The 13,185-nt window shown below is 48.3% G+C and overlaps 1 protein-coding gene and 1 long non-coding RNA gene across 6 annotated transcripts; one reads left to right on the forward strand and one right to left on the reverse strand.

The window, feature by feature from the left end:
* Positions 1 to 135: 135 nt before the first annotated feature.
* On the reverse strand, positions 136 to 6,007 carry LOC135370794 (histone-lysine N-methyltransferase 2D-like). 4 transcript variants are annotated; one of them, XM_064604645.1, is made up of 5 exons: positions 5,831 to 6,007; positions 5,700 to 5,770; positions 578 to 4,327; positions 392 to 507; positions 136 to 329 (listed from the first exon to the last, which is right to left on the reverse strand). In XM_064604645.1, the coding sequence occupies exons 3-5, from the start codon at positions 4,300 to 4,302 to the stop codon at positions 250 to 252; spliced, it is 3,921 nt and encodes a 1,306-aa protein (XP_064460715.1). In that variant the 5' UTR covers positions 4,303 to 4,327; positions 5,700 to 5,770; positions 5,831 to 6,007; the 3' UTR covers positions 136 to 249. The 4 variants fall into 4 exon arrangements, with proteins under 4 accessions (XP_064460715.1, XP_064460714.1, XP_064460712.1 ...); XM_064604644.1 differs by lacking the exon at positions 5,700 to 5,770 and adding an exon at positions 4,419 to 4,711 and having other exon boundaries at positions 5,821 to 6,007; XM_064604642.1 differs by having other exon boundaries at positions 5,821 to 6,007.
* Positions 6,008 to 7,963: 1,956 nt separating this feature from the next.
* On the forward strand, positions 7,964 to 13,058 carry LOC135370238 (uncharacterized). 2 transcript variants are annotated; one of them, XR_010415267.1, is made up of 4 exons: positions 7,964 to 8,120; positions 8,416 to 8,487; positions 12,731 to 12,855; positions 12,914 to 13,058. It is a non-coding gene; the product is annotated as an uncharacterized LOC135370238 (long non-coding RNA). The 2 variants fall into 2 exon arrangements; XR_010415266.1 differs by lacking the exons at positions 8,416 to 8,487; positions 12,731 to 12,855; positions 12,914 to 13,058 and adding an exon at positions 9,687 to 11,390.
* Positions 13,059 to 13,185: the final 127 nt, after the last annotated feature.

The following is a 13,185-nucleotide window of genomic DNA, read 5'->3' on the forward strand; positions in this document are numbered from 1 at the left end:
CTATAGAGGTCTCAACAAGTATAGGCTTCCTGAAGTACTATCGTAATTCACACGACCTCTGTATAACGACGTGCATTAGCTTTTGAAAATCAACACCGGCAGTAAAGGACGAACACATTTACCGTTCACCGTAGATCGAACTGGCATTGAATTTTATGGAATGGATAGCGTCACGACAGTATAAGCTGCCTTCCTGTGGTGGCAGTACACGCACACGTTAAAAAAAATAAGAACTCTTTTCTCTCTTGCTTATTTCTTCGTCATATTTCGGCCAGGACCGACTGTTGGTAGAACAGGAGTGAGCAAATGGGACTCTGGTTTCAAAAGGGCTGGAAGGAAAATCCCATGCGTCAGATACATCCTCACTGATGCACAGCGTGCACAAACTCACATGGAAACGAGGACCCTATGATGGCCAGCACAACTACCATTGCCGCGAAGATGAATATGGTTCCCAATATCAATATCAATGACCTCTCCGGAAATAATGATGGTCTCGCCATGTCACTGAAAAGACACGAAGCATTTTAGATGACCTCCTGGTGTGCAACGAACGCTCAAATGAAACGCGGCGCACCTGGGGTATCGATGCATGTAAAGCTTCCTTATGGCCCTCTCAATGGAGCTCAAGTCCTGCTGGCTGTCTCCTGTCTGCGCGAGGAATTGACCTTGGACGTTACCATATCCCACGTTTCCTGCGCCTCCGCCCTGGACTGGAGAGAGCAGTGGGTCCTGTGGCGACTGTTGATATACCGGTGAATCTATCGCAGATTCCGCCGTAGACGATGAAGAACTTGACATGTCGTCGTATCTTCTGGAACGCCTGTCCCTCGACTTGTATCTTTCGCGTCGTTCATTATCACTTCTGTCGTAGCGGCGCCCCCTTTCTGTTTGATATAACACATTCTCAGAAGTTGAGACTTGAGGCTGTTGTCTCGGCAGTGGTGGTTGCATCAATGATGAGGTCATTATGGGCGGCATCATGGGAGACGCGACTTGAGAGTAGGCCGGAGGCATCATTGGCATCATCATGTTTTGCATCACATTTGGCATCATCCGAGGCACCATGAATGAATTTGGCTGCGCACCCATCATCATTGATGGCGAATCCATCGGCATGTAAGGGGGAGCGGGAGAACACATGAATGGTGGTGACGGCATAGACTGGAACCTTCTCGGTTGCTGCATCATTCTGTAATCTGGTTCAGGTGACTGCATCTGGCGGTAAATAGGCTTCGAAGACTGATACGGTAAAGGTGACTCAGGAGACTGCAGCTGAGTTTGAGTGTGTATTATTACAGGTGGCTGCATAAAGGCGTCATTCGGAGCCTGGTGGTGGATGACCACGGGAGGCGGTGGAGATTGTTCGGGAGGAACTCCTGAGGGCTGGTGATGAATGACCACCGGAGGTGGCGGAGATGCCGGCCCTGGCTTTGAAGAACGCCGCCTGTTCCCGCTACTTGAACTGCTTCGCGGGCTTAGGCATGGGTTGCTGCTAGAGGGGCTTTCACTTTGGGAGTAATCGACCGGGCTTGATCGCCCGCGGCCACGACTCTTTCGGCGTGCTTTTTCTCGACTACCACGCCGTCGTTGAACACGGGCGGTGGATGCCAATCCCTGATCTGCCGCCTGGGCTTTATGACTAATGATAATAGGTTGGGAAGCATCTACGGTAGCTTGGGTCTTTTGGCGAACAACGATGGGATTTCCCAAGTCCAGTAACGATGATGTTTCATGCGTTATGACCAGAGGGTTCTGTGGTTCTGGCATTGCATTTTGGAAGACCATGGGGCTTTGTGGTGGAACCAGAGGCGGCTCATGCGGTACGTACGAAGGCAGCTGAGTCCCACGCTGGTAATCCGGTAAAAGAAGTTGTAGTAGTTGCCGCTGCGCTTGGGGAAGCACCTGCATTAGCTTATCCAAGTGTTTCTCAAGGAGGTATCGGTGCGATGGTGAAAGCTCGATGTTCTGTTGTAACAACTGTAGTTCAGATGGTGGTAACTGTAACTGCTGGAGGACCATCCGCTGCTCAGGCGTTAGCGCCTGATTTTGTTGTAACATGAGATCTTGGGGCTGTTGCAAACCCATCAGATCACCTATCTGCATTTCTGGTTGAAGCTGCGCCTTCTGAAGGAGTAATTGTTGCTGTTGAAGCTGCTGCTGTTGCAACTGAAGCAGAAGCCGTTGCTGGTCGAGCTGCTGCTGCAAACTGGACTGTTGCGACAGGGGCTGCTGTAGAAGTTGCTGCAGTTGGTTTGACTCCAACTGGCGCAAAACGTCCTTTTGCCGCTGGCCATAATCTCGTGATTCTATTGAAGTGCCAGATACTGCCCTCGGTGAACGTTTTCGACGGCGGATCTGGATACGTGAGTCTTCATCGCGCGGCGGTTCTACAACAAATATCTCTCGTTCTACAAGGCGGGGCTGTGAGGGACTCTGTTGAACCTGCTGCGGTTGCTCCTGCGGGAATTGTCGTGGCGGACTTTGTTGTGGAGGTTGAAAGGTGTACTGCTGCGGCCGAGGGAGTTGTTGCTGAGGCTGCTGCGTTGCCTGTGGTTGTTGCTCGTCCTTGTCAGTCATATGGATTTGTACTTGCAGCTTGTACCGTTCATCAGACGGCGACAATGGATCTTCATACGGCATCTGGCTTGCCATTGGCTGCTGAGGATACGGAGGCGTCTGTTGCTGCCGAAATTGTGATTGGTCCAGAAACTGCTGCCGCTGGAGCTCTCCCTCCAGCGCTTGTTGGTTCGCCCTGAGCATCTGCAGTTCTCCTTGCTGAGCTGCCAAACGTTGTTGTATCATGTCGGGCGTCTCAGATCCCTGTGCCAGCATTTGCTGCATTGGGCTGACCATAAATGGTGACATATCTCGCGGTGGTGAAAAGGGTGGTGGCTGTGTTTGGGTATGTATTATGATGGGTTTTGGGGCCTCCGCATCAGCCGTGAGCCTTGATCTTCGCCGACGTTGTTGGTACTTTCTGCGCTTAAGTCGCTTTCGCCGAGATGACTTTGACGCGCTGAGGTCTTCAGCTTCTGATCGTATCTGACGTGGTTCTTCCTGTGGCGGTTGTGAAAGCTGCTGGTGGTGAATAATGATTGGTTTCGGAGGCTCCTGGTATACCGGCTCTGCTGGTGGTTGCATGTTGATCTGTATCGTCGGAGGAAGGTCGGGATACTTTGTGTTCGCTAGGCTTTGAACAAACTGCTGTATCTGGTTCATGCCAGGCGCTCCATATAAGAAGTCACTTGACACAACTGGCGGCCTTCCTCCGATTTCACTAATCACTGTGGCTGAAATACTTTCGTCGGCCGAAGTCACATCGTAGTAGGTCGTCGTACTTTCAGTGTCGCTATAGTAGCCCGCACCCGACGGGTACGTTCCTTGTCTGTAGCGCTGTTCCGGCGCAGCACTTGTTTCAAGCGACGTATAGGAAGGGGTCTCGAATGTGGGCCTGCGCCGATACTTGACGTCAACTACCACGCCTGGTCGCTTGGCCCCGAAGGTCGTGGCTGATGACGTGTCTTCTGTTCCATATCCCCTGGTGAAATCAGTGATGTCCGGGCCTGTTCCATAAGGCGCCACCATTTGCGGTTGGAAGCCTAAGGCTTGCCCCATGGCTTGCCCCATGCCTTGCCCCATGCCTTGCCCCATGCCTTGCCCCATGCCTTGCCCCATGCCTTGCGCCATGCCTTGCGCCATGCCTTGCCCCATGCCTTGCCCCATGCCTTGCCCCATGCTTTGTGGATACATAGACATCACTGGGTATCCCATTGGGTATCCCATGCGTCGAGCCATAGGTTGCATGCCTTGCGGAGCAGCAGCCCTAGGCCGAGCACCTGCCGGAGAACCTGGTGCTGCTGTGAATTTTTGTGGGGGTGCCCCTGCTGTTGCCACAGGAGCAGGCGACGCAGCTGCAGGAGGTGCAGGAGCTGGTGATGCTGCTGGAGATGGCTGCGCGGCTCTAGCTTTTGGTTCTGGTTTACTCTCTTCTGCTGGAGGTGGAGTTTCTTCAGCTGCAGCTTTCTTCTTTCCCTTTTTCCCTTTCTTGCCTTTTCCTCCTTTTTTCCCTTTCTTGCTGCCCTTTTTACCTTTACCCTTGCTTCCTTTCTTTCCTTTTTTGTCTTTCTTCCCTTTGCCTTTACTACCTTTCTTCCCCTTGCCTCCCTTCTTGCCTTTTCCCTTGCTTCCTTTCTTCGACTTGCCACCTTTTTTTCCTTTTCCTTTGCTGCCTTTCTTTTTGCCTTTCTTTTTCTTTGCATCGTCGTCCTCCTGACTCTCTTCAACCTCTGCTTCCGGCATGGTCAGGCCTTAGCCACGGTTTCCACTGCAAACAGGATTAGGTATCACGTCAAGTTGTCAGTCTCATTGTGTACGTCACCCAGTCACAACAGTGAGCAAGGTGACAAATTACTGACCCGATCACTCTGGACATATGACGTTGATTTCGTTACTTCAGACTGTACAGCGGTAGAGTAGTTAGAATTGAAGACGAATGAGGCGCTCTTGCTTTTTTTAGGAGTTTTCTTTTTTTTTTAGGAATAGGAGAGTCTTCGACGTTCTGCCATGCGTAGATATGCGTCACTATAGAGTTCAAGTGTTGTGTTTCTGCCTTTGGGGGGGGAGGGGGGTGCCTGTTGCGCAGTCAGACGCCACGAGTAAGAGGTTTAATGTAATGTCTCCTAGGAAAGGTAGGTGTTCGCTGCGCAACCTGGAAATAACGATGCAATTGTAGCTTCCGTACTCACGCAAGGAAAGTTGGCGACAGGAACACACAAAAGCACTTTGCGCACAACCTTTCCAGAATAGCGTGCGCTCGCAACACAAAGAAACGTTAGTCTGCGTTTTTAATGTCAGTTTTTGCGGTTTTCCCTGTGCGCTATGTATACCCACATTCTCCTCGTGCTCTTTATGCCATACTGAACTATTACCTGAACTATTAACTTTGGTAGGTCACGTTCACGACCCCATAGTTATTGGGACCACTGCTGCGCTACCTGTTAGCCGCCTTACATAACATTTCATGTCACGAGAAACTGGGACATTACTAAAGGAGCAACATCAAGACGTGTGCTGTATCTCCCATTCGGCAATGCCCTGCAGTCGGCAATGCCATTTTTGTAACTGCCCTGTTGCCGTCGTTGTTGAAAAATCCTCTGTCCGGGTTACATGTCCAGGTTACATATCATCGGCAGTGAAGTGTCTCTTAAGGAGTGGTAAGCATTGCGCTGCCTTATTTACAGATCTTCGCGATTTAGTGCAAAGACACCTGATCCAAATAAGTTATACAGAACGACGTACATGTACAACAATCGCATTGGTTACAAACGGTTTGTTCGCCGACCATAGGTGCGGCCATTCGCACGTACGGTCGTGTATGTTGACATTTGCAATGACACGTGGCCGTGGCCTGTCCAGAGTAAGTACATTGCGTTCGCCTAGCACGTCACCGTTTAGGAACCGATATGTGGCAGCGCACCCCTGTGATTTTCGGAAAGGCTTTGCGTTGCGGGGTCAGCGCTATAGGAAGGTAAGGGGAATACCATCCCGTTTTGCATTCTTGTATTTTTCATGTCACAAAAGGCTATGAAGATACCGCAGCGTAACTACGAAAGCGACAATGAGTCTCCATAGCACAATACACAGGAGCACCATAACGTGGTACAGGCTGCATACCACAGGAGCAATAGAATACCCATCAGTTTTTGTTGTTATCCTGTTGTGTATCCTTTGGGCGTTGACATGCTCATGTACGCGCGTTATGCCGTAGCTACAAAACACGTAATATATGACATTAACCCCGGTCCACGTGGACAATACCTGAGGATACCGTTGAAAGAGCCTCTTGCCGATCCACACAGCTTTGGTCCGCAACGGAAACCCCCGGGGCCGGTTCTTGGCAGCGCGTGTGCACAGCACCTGCGCAGCCGAGCGCGTGCAATGAGCGGCACGACGATGATACTGTGCTCATGCGCTGCCCTGCAACCGCCCCAGAAATGGCGTCGCGAAATGGTGTACAATGTTGCCTAGTGCAGCGAGCCTCTTCTTCTTCTTCTTCCTCCGCAGCCAGAGTGCGGACAAAGAACGTGCCATATCTTCTTCTTCGTCCCGCGGAGAATGGCCATATATTTATTTTATTGCTATGGACCATTTTCCTGAGATGTGGCGCCCTCTCGAATGTCGTCTGCTACTGGCTGAAAACAAATGCACGTGAGGAGCGCTGCGGTTGTGTCTTTCGTTCCAGCATACTTCGTGCATTAACTTTTTGAGTATCCATCTTAGGCTTCGAGGCCTATTCCTGCTTCTTCTCCCTCTACAAAATGTAACTGTCCGTTTGATGTATGCAACATGACCCTGAAGCAAACCATGTCCGTGTCATTACATGCCGGACCAATAAGCTGTGCACAACTCTTTCGAAGAAGAGGAAGAAGAAGATTCTTGGCGCTTCTTGAGTGCAGTGCAGTCATCCAGCACTAAAGCTATTCGTTATCGTTCCTGGGTCCTTTCACATTTCTGGTGCCGAGAAGCGTAGCCTCACTCATTGACGGAAGCAATCCAGGAACGGGGAAATGGCGTATAGCAGCGTTAACGTAGTAATGGCTACGGCTGTTTTCAGCCATGGTTCCAGCTATGGTTCCACTGTTTTCAACCAGAAGAGCAGAGACGCGGGATGCGCATGCGCACAGCGATCACGTGAAAATGGCGGCGTCACAACGGAGATGTGGATGTCTGGCCACACCGCAGTGACCTCAATAGGTGGCTGTTTGGCCTGGGTTTTCCTCAGACGCTTTAAAACAAATGTAGGCAAAAATCCCTGTGAAGTCGGCCACGGACGCAGGATCCCACCACCCGAGTAACACGCTGCCGAGTAACACGCTGCCGCCACAACCGCCGCCAGCACCACCACAGTGGACCACACAGTCTTGTAACGTGAGCGAGTGCGTCTGTGATCTTTTGGGGCTTCACTGGTCCATCTGCGGTGCTGAATGCAACCTGTAAAGTACCATATACCGGCTCGACAAAAAAGAAAAAAAGAAAGAAACGATATTTTCCATCGTACGTGCCTGATGGCGTGTCTCAAGCACATTTCTTCAGCAAGACGTCCGAAAGGCTGCATGTCGTAACCGCACCTTATATCGTGATAAAACAATGTTGCAAAAAGATGCGCATTAAATCATTGATTAATTGTTTAATATGATTAATGGTACGTTAAACCGTTGAAAGGACGTATTCTCGTTTCGTCGTTTGTGTGACGTAAACAATTGAGGCAAACAGAAAAAATAAGGGAGGCCTTGCACTCCCAGCATGATCGAATTTTACCACTAACTCTGTGCATGAATGGCGATATATATTACGAGGGTGGATCAAATATAAACGAGACTTTTGTTGTAGAGCGCGTTCTATCAATTGGTGCGCGCCGCCGCTTGTGCACGTGCTAGGTAGGTGGGTCAGTAGTAGTTGCCGGTGTGGTACACATTTCCTCAGTAGTCCGTCATACGATGTCTGAGAAAGCGGTACAACTGTCGGTTACGCAATGTACTGTAGTTAACGTAACTGTAACTATACGTAACTACGTTACTGTAACTATAGCTAACGTACCTAAAGTTTTGCTCGTAAGAGTTTACAAACGACCGGAATTTTGTAGAGATTGACGGCACAATTCGGGAATCAAACACTGTCAAGCTCGCGTGTGTTTGCCTGACATTTGAATTTTGACATTTGTTTTAAAGCATCCGAGGAAAACCCAGGGCAAACAGCCGCCTACTGAGGTCACTGCTGTGTGGCAGGACACCCACACCCTGCTTTCTTCGTTGCTGACGACGACGTCACCGCAATAGCAATGGAACAGCTATGGCCATTCTCCGTGGGAAGAAGAAGAATGGAATAAATATATGGCACGTTCTTTGTCCGCACTCGAGGCTCGCCGCACTAGGCAACATTGTGCACCGTTTCGTGACGCCATTCTAGGGGTGGGTGCCTGGCAGCGCGCGAGCACAGTAGCATCGTCGTGCAGTGAGCTCCTGCAGTGCACATGCGCTGCCTGGAACCCGCCCCAGGGGTTTCCGTTGCGGACCAAAGCTGTGTGGATCGGCAAGAGGTTCTTTCAACGGTATCCTCAGGTATTGTCCGCGTGGACCGGGGTTAATGTCATATATTACGTGTTTTGCAGCTATGGCATGACGCGCATACATGAGCATGACAACGCCCGAAGGATACACAACAGGATAACAACAAAAACTGATGTGTATGCGCTCGCGTGGTATGCAGCATGCACCGCCTTACGGTGCTCCTGTGTATTGCGCTATGGAGACTTACTGTCGCTTTCGAAGTTATGCGACTGTATCTTTGTATAGCCTTTTGTGATATGGCAAATACAGAAATGCGAAAGAATTGGTATTCCCTTTTCCCTCCTAGAGCGCTGCCTCTACAATGCAAAGCCTTCCCGAAAATCACAGGGGTGTGCTGCCACATATCGGTCCATAAACGGTAACGTGCTTGGCGAACGCCATATACTTGCTCTGGACAGGTCCCGGCCACGCGTCATTGCAAATGCCAATATACACGACCCATGGACAGCGAACAAACCGTTTGTAATCAACGCGACTGTTGTATCCGTGCGTCGTTTTGTATAACTTATTTCGATCGGATGTCCTTGCACTAAATCGCGTAGATTTGCAAATAAGGAAGCGTAACAAGAGAATTAGAGACACTTCAGAGCGTAGAGAGCGTTAGAAAGAGACACTTCAGTGACACTCAGGCGATGCGATGCACTCAGGGGCGGCCCTAAAACTGAATGTTTTTGCCTGTGACATGTTACCCGTACAAGATGATTTTGCCACAAGTGACCGCAATAGGGCAGTTACAAAACTGCCCACTATTCCCATTGCTGAATGGGAGATACAGCACACGTCCCATGCAGTGCTCTTGATGATGTTCCTTTTAGTAATGTCCTAGTTTCTCGTGACATGAAATATTGTGTAAGGCGGCTAACAGGGAGCGCGGCAGCGGTCGCAATAACTATGGGGCCGTGAACATGACCTACCAAAGTTAATAGTTTCAGTATGGCATAAAGTCGGGGCTTAAAGTATGGCATCAAGTGCACAAGGAAATAGAGGATGTACACTGCGCACAGGGAAAACCGCAAGAGCTGACAGTAAAAACGCACAATAACATCTTTTTTTCTTTTTCTTTTTTTTTTTTTTGCGCACGCTATTCTGGAATCGTTGTGTGCTTCGCGCAAAGTGCTTTTTGTGTGTTCCTGTCGGCAACTTTCCTTGCGTGAGTACAGAAGCACCAGTTGCGTCGTTATTTCCAGATAGCGCGGTAAACATCTACCTTTCCTAGGAGACAACATTACATTAAACCTGTTACTCGTGCCGTCCGATTGCGGACCGGAAGCCCTTTGAGTACACAAGAGGCAAGGCACAAACAAAGGCACAGACGCAATACTCTATAATGATGCATATCTACGCATGGCAGAACGTCGAAGACTCTCCTATTCTATCGATAAAAATGCAAGAGCGCCTCGTACATCTTCATCTCCGACTATACCGCTGTACAGTCTATACTATCACAAATCAATTTCATAGGTCCAGAGTGATCGGGACAGTAATTTGTCAGCTTGCTCACTGTTGTGACTGGGTGACGTACATAATGAGACGTACACAATGTAGGCCTGTTTGCAGTGGAAATCGTGGCTATGGCCTGACCATGCCGGAAGCAGAGGTTGAAGAGTCAGGAGGACGACGCTGCAAAGAAAAAGGAGAGGCAAAAAGAAAGGCAGCAAAGGAAAAGGAAAAAAGGTGGCAAGTCGAAGAAAGGAAGCAAGGGAAAGGGCAAGAAGGGAGGCAAGGGGAAGAAAGATAGTAAATGCAAAAGGAAGAAAGGGAAGGAGGACAAATCAGAAAAGAAAGGAAGCAAAGGCCAAAGTAAAAAGCGCGGCAATAAAGGAAAAAAGGAGGGAAAAACAAGAAAAGTGGCAAAAAGGGCAGCAAGAAATGGAAAAGGAGGAAGAAAGCTGCAGCTGAATAAACCCCACCTCCAGCAGAAGATAGTAAGCCAGAACCAAAAGCTCGAGCCGCACAGCCATCCCCAGCAGCATCACCAGCTCCTGCACCACCTGCATCTGCGTCACGTGCATCTGCGGCAACAGCAGAGGCACCTCCACAAAAATCCACACCAGCACCAGGTCCTCCGGCGGGTGCTCGGCCTACGACCGCTGCTCCGCAAGCCATGCGACCTATGGCTCGAGGCATACAAAGATACCCAATGGGATACCAAGCGATGTCTATGTATCCACAAAGCGTGGAGCAAGCCGTAGACTTCCAACCGTTATCAGCCACAGAAGACACGTTATCAGCCACAACCTTCGGGGCCAAGCGACCATGCGTCGTAGTTGACGTCAAGTATCAGAGCAGGCCCAGATTCAAGATCCCTTCCTATAGATCGTTTGAAACCAGTGCTGCACCGGAACAGTACTACAGACAAGGAACGTATCCATCGGGTGCGCGCTACTAACGCGACCCTGAAAGTACGACGACCTACTACGATATGACTACGGCCAACAAAAGTATTTCAGTGATTAGTAAAATCGGAGGGATGTCGCCGGTTCTTATATGCAGCGCCTGGCATGAATCAGATGCAGCAGTTTGTTCAAGGCCTAGCAGACACACAGTATCCCGACGTTTCTCCGACGATACAAATCCACATGCAACCACCAGCACAGCCAGGATACCAGGAGCCTCCAAAACCAATCATTATTCACCACCAGCAGATTTCACAACCGCCACAGGAACAACCTCGTCTCATACGATCAGCATCTCAAGACCTCAGCGCGTCAGTCACCACGGCGAAAGCGACTAAAGCACAGAAAGCATAAACGACGCCGGCGAAGACCAAGGCTAACGGCTGATGTCGAGCCCCCCAAAACCCATCATAATACACACCCAAACACAGCCACCACCCTTTTCACCACCGCGAGATATGTCACCATTTATGATCAGCCCAACGCGGCAGATGCTGGCACAAGGATCCGAGACGCCCGCCATTATACAACAACTCAAGCTCAACAAGGGGAACTGCAAATGCTCAAAGCAAACCAACAAGATTCAAACCAAGGGATTCAGCAGCAGCAGTTTCTGGACCAATCACAATTTTGGGAGCAACAAACGCCGTATCCTCTTCAGTTGGCAATGCGCTTCCTTGCTGGTGGACCAAATATAATCAAGACTTATATTTATATATATTTATTACATATTATTCATTATTTATTAATATTATTTATTTATTAATATTTATTGTTTATTAATATTTATTATTTATTAATATTATTATTTATTATCTATTTAGTTATATTTTATATATTTTTCATTAAAGAGTAATATTACATAGCAGGAGCAACTTATTTATTTATACATGCTAAACAAGACTTTCGTGCAAGAGACTGCACTTCAGGTTTCAAAAATATGAACATGTTACAGGCTGGTACGTACATGGATCATGGAACATGGAACAAAAAGCTGGGGGTATCAGAAGCGAGAACACATGTAGGTGACGTTCGAGGAATTAAGGATGAAAAGGGGGCTATGGCGATGGAATAAGGACACAGGTGCGGAGTACAAAGGTGACCAGTGGACCGTGAGAACCGGAGGAAATATGGAAAGCAAAATGGAGAGTTGTTTTGCAGTTTGTGTACGTGTATTTTATGCGAAAAATTATATTTGTGAAAGCATTTACTGGTTAAATAATTGTAGTGGGCTGCCGTGGGTGTTCAAACCGTAAGGCTTCAGAGACTGGAATTTTCCTGGAATTAAAAAGGATTCGCGATTTTTACGCTTCGTGTCACTGTTATATTCCGTTTCAATGATAAGGATTTTGAGGTCTGTACCTAAAGCGTGTCCAGGAAGGTTAAAATGTGTGGAAACAGGATGGTTATTAACAATATCAGATTTATGGCCGTAAAACCTTTCCCTCAACGTGTTCGAGGTTTCTCAAAGACTAGGCAGCACATGTTAAAACTTCAGTGCAATCCCCTGTCTGATTTCGAAAATAAAAGAATTTGAGGTGCTGGCGGTGGCTGTAGCACAATACCCCTGGACAGGGGTTACCCCCGTCTCATTTCCACCACGCCGTTTCCCCCGGGTGACAATCATACGGTCGAAACTCATAAGGCCGAATTAGCAGAAGGTCGAAACTCAAAAGGTCGAAAAATTAAAACATCGAATAACCATATGGCCAAAAACCCTAGGTCCGAAAGATCAGAAGACCGAACAATGAGAAGGCCGAAAATTCAGAAAACCGAATTACCGAAAGGTCGAAATGTAAGCAACCCAAAATACGGAAACTGTGATTCCAAGTGCGATAAAAAAAAATTAGTATGATTGACTTGTTGGGAATTAATACAGCAAATAAATCATTTCACCCAACTTCCCGTTAAGTAATGTGCTTTCGATCACTTCGGCGGAAAACAAAAAGGAAAAGTAGATATCACAGTGTTATTGTATGTGTTTATTGTACACGATGACAATCACGTTCGGGTCACCAAATGTATAGAGCGACACCGTCTACTCTACAATTTATTCAGTGGGTGATACAAGTCATTCGCTGGGATTCACCCACCCGGTACTTTCTTTTTGTAGTAAACATGCCATTGATTCATTGATTGCTGTATTCACTTTTAGCTTGTTTGCATTGTGCATTCCATGATGCTCATGTCAATAAATTTTCTTAGATCTCTCTTTGAGCATATCGAACGAGTCAATCATTGGAAAGAAGCAGTGTAGTCTGATGGCGTACGACGACAAGGGATACCTCTGCAATGACATCGGCTCCTACCCTTAGGAAGCTGCGAATGTGGTAAGTCTACATGAGTGATATAAATAGTGAAGCTTATAATGTTCTTTCATCGCTTCAGAAGATGTGCAGGAAGAGAATTAGTGCTTCTGTCACATATACTGTTCTCTCGTACGGTTTGCCGCTTTACCATGGATGGAGAAGGATGAATGCCTGGGTGATTCACACCTATGTGAAGAACGCTATGGATGTTGGCGGAGATGTACAGTGTGCCTGGAAGTGCCCCAGAGAGAAGTACAATATCTCCGAGACTGCCATGACGTACTCAATAAATGTAGAAAAACTATTTCCCCTGTTTTTGTGTCTCAACCATTGCGGAGAGCCACTCAGGCC

The sequence above is a fragment of the Ornithodoros turicata genome, chromosome 10 (assembly GCF_037126465.1).
Source record: "Ornithodoros turicata isolate Travis chromosome 10, ASM3712646v1, whole genome shotgun sequence".
Classification (NCBI taxonomy): Eukaryota; Metazoa; Arthropoda; class Arachnida; order Ixodida; family Argasidae; genus Ornithodoros; species Ornithodoros turicata.

Bases quoted from the DNA above. Each gene is read 5' to 3' on its own strand.
- LOC135370794 (XM_064604645.1), bottom strand. From the start codon at position 4,302: ATGCCGGAAGCAGAGGTTGAAGAGAGTCAGGAGGACGACGATGCAAAG. The intron at 508-577 runs GTGCGCCGCGTT...GTGTCTTTTCAG, and splicing joins TACATGCATCGATACCCCAG to TGACATGGCGAGACCATCAT. The intron at 330-391 runs GTGAGTTTGTGC...TTTTCCTTCCAG, and splicing joins CATAGGGTCCTCGTTTCCAT to CCCTTTTGAAACCAGAGTCC.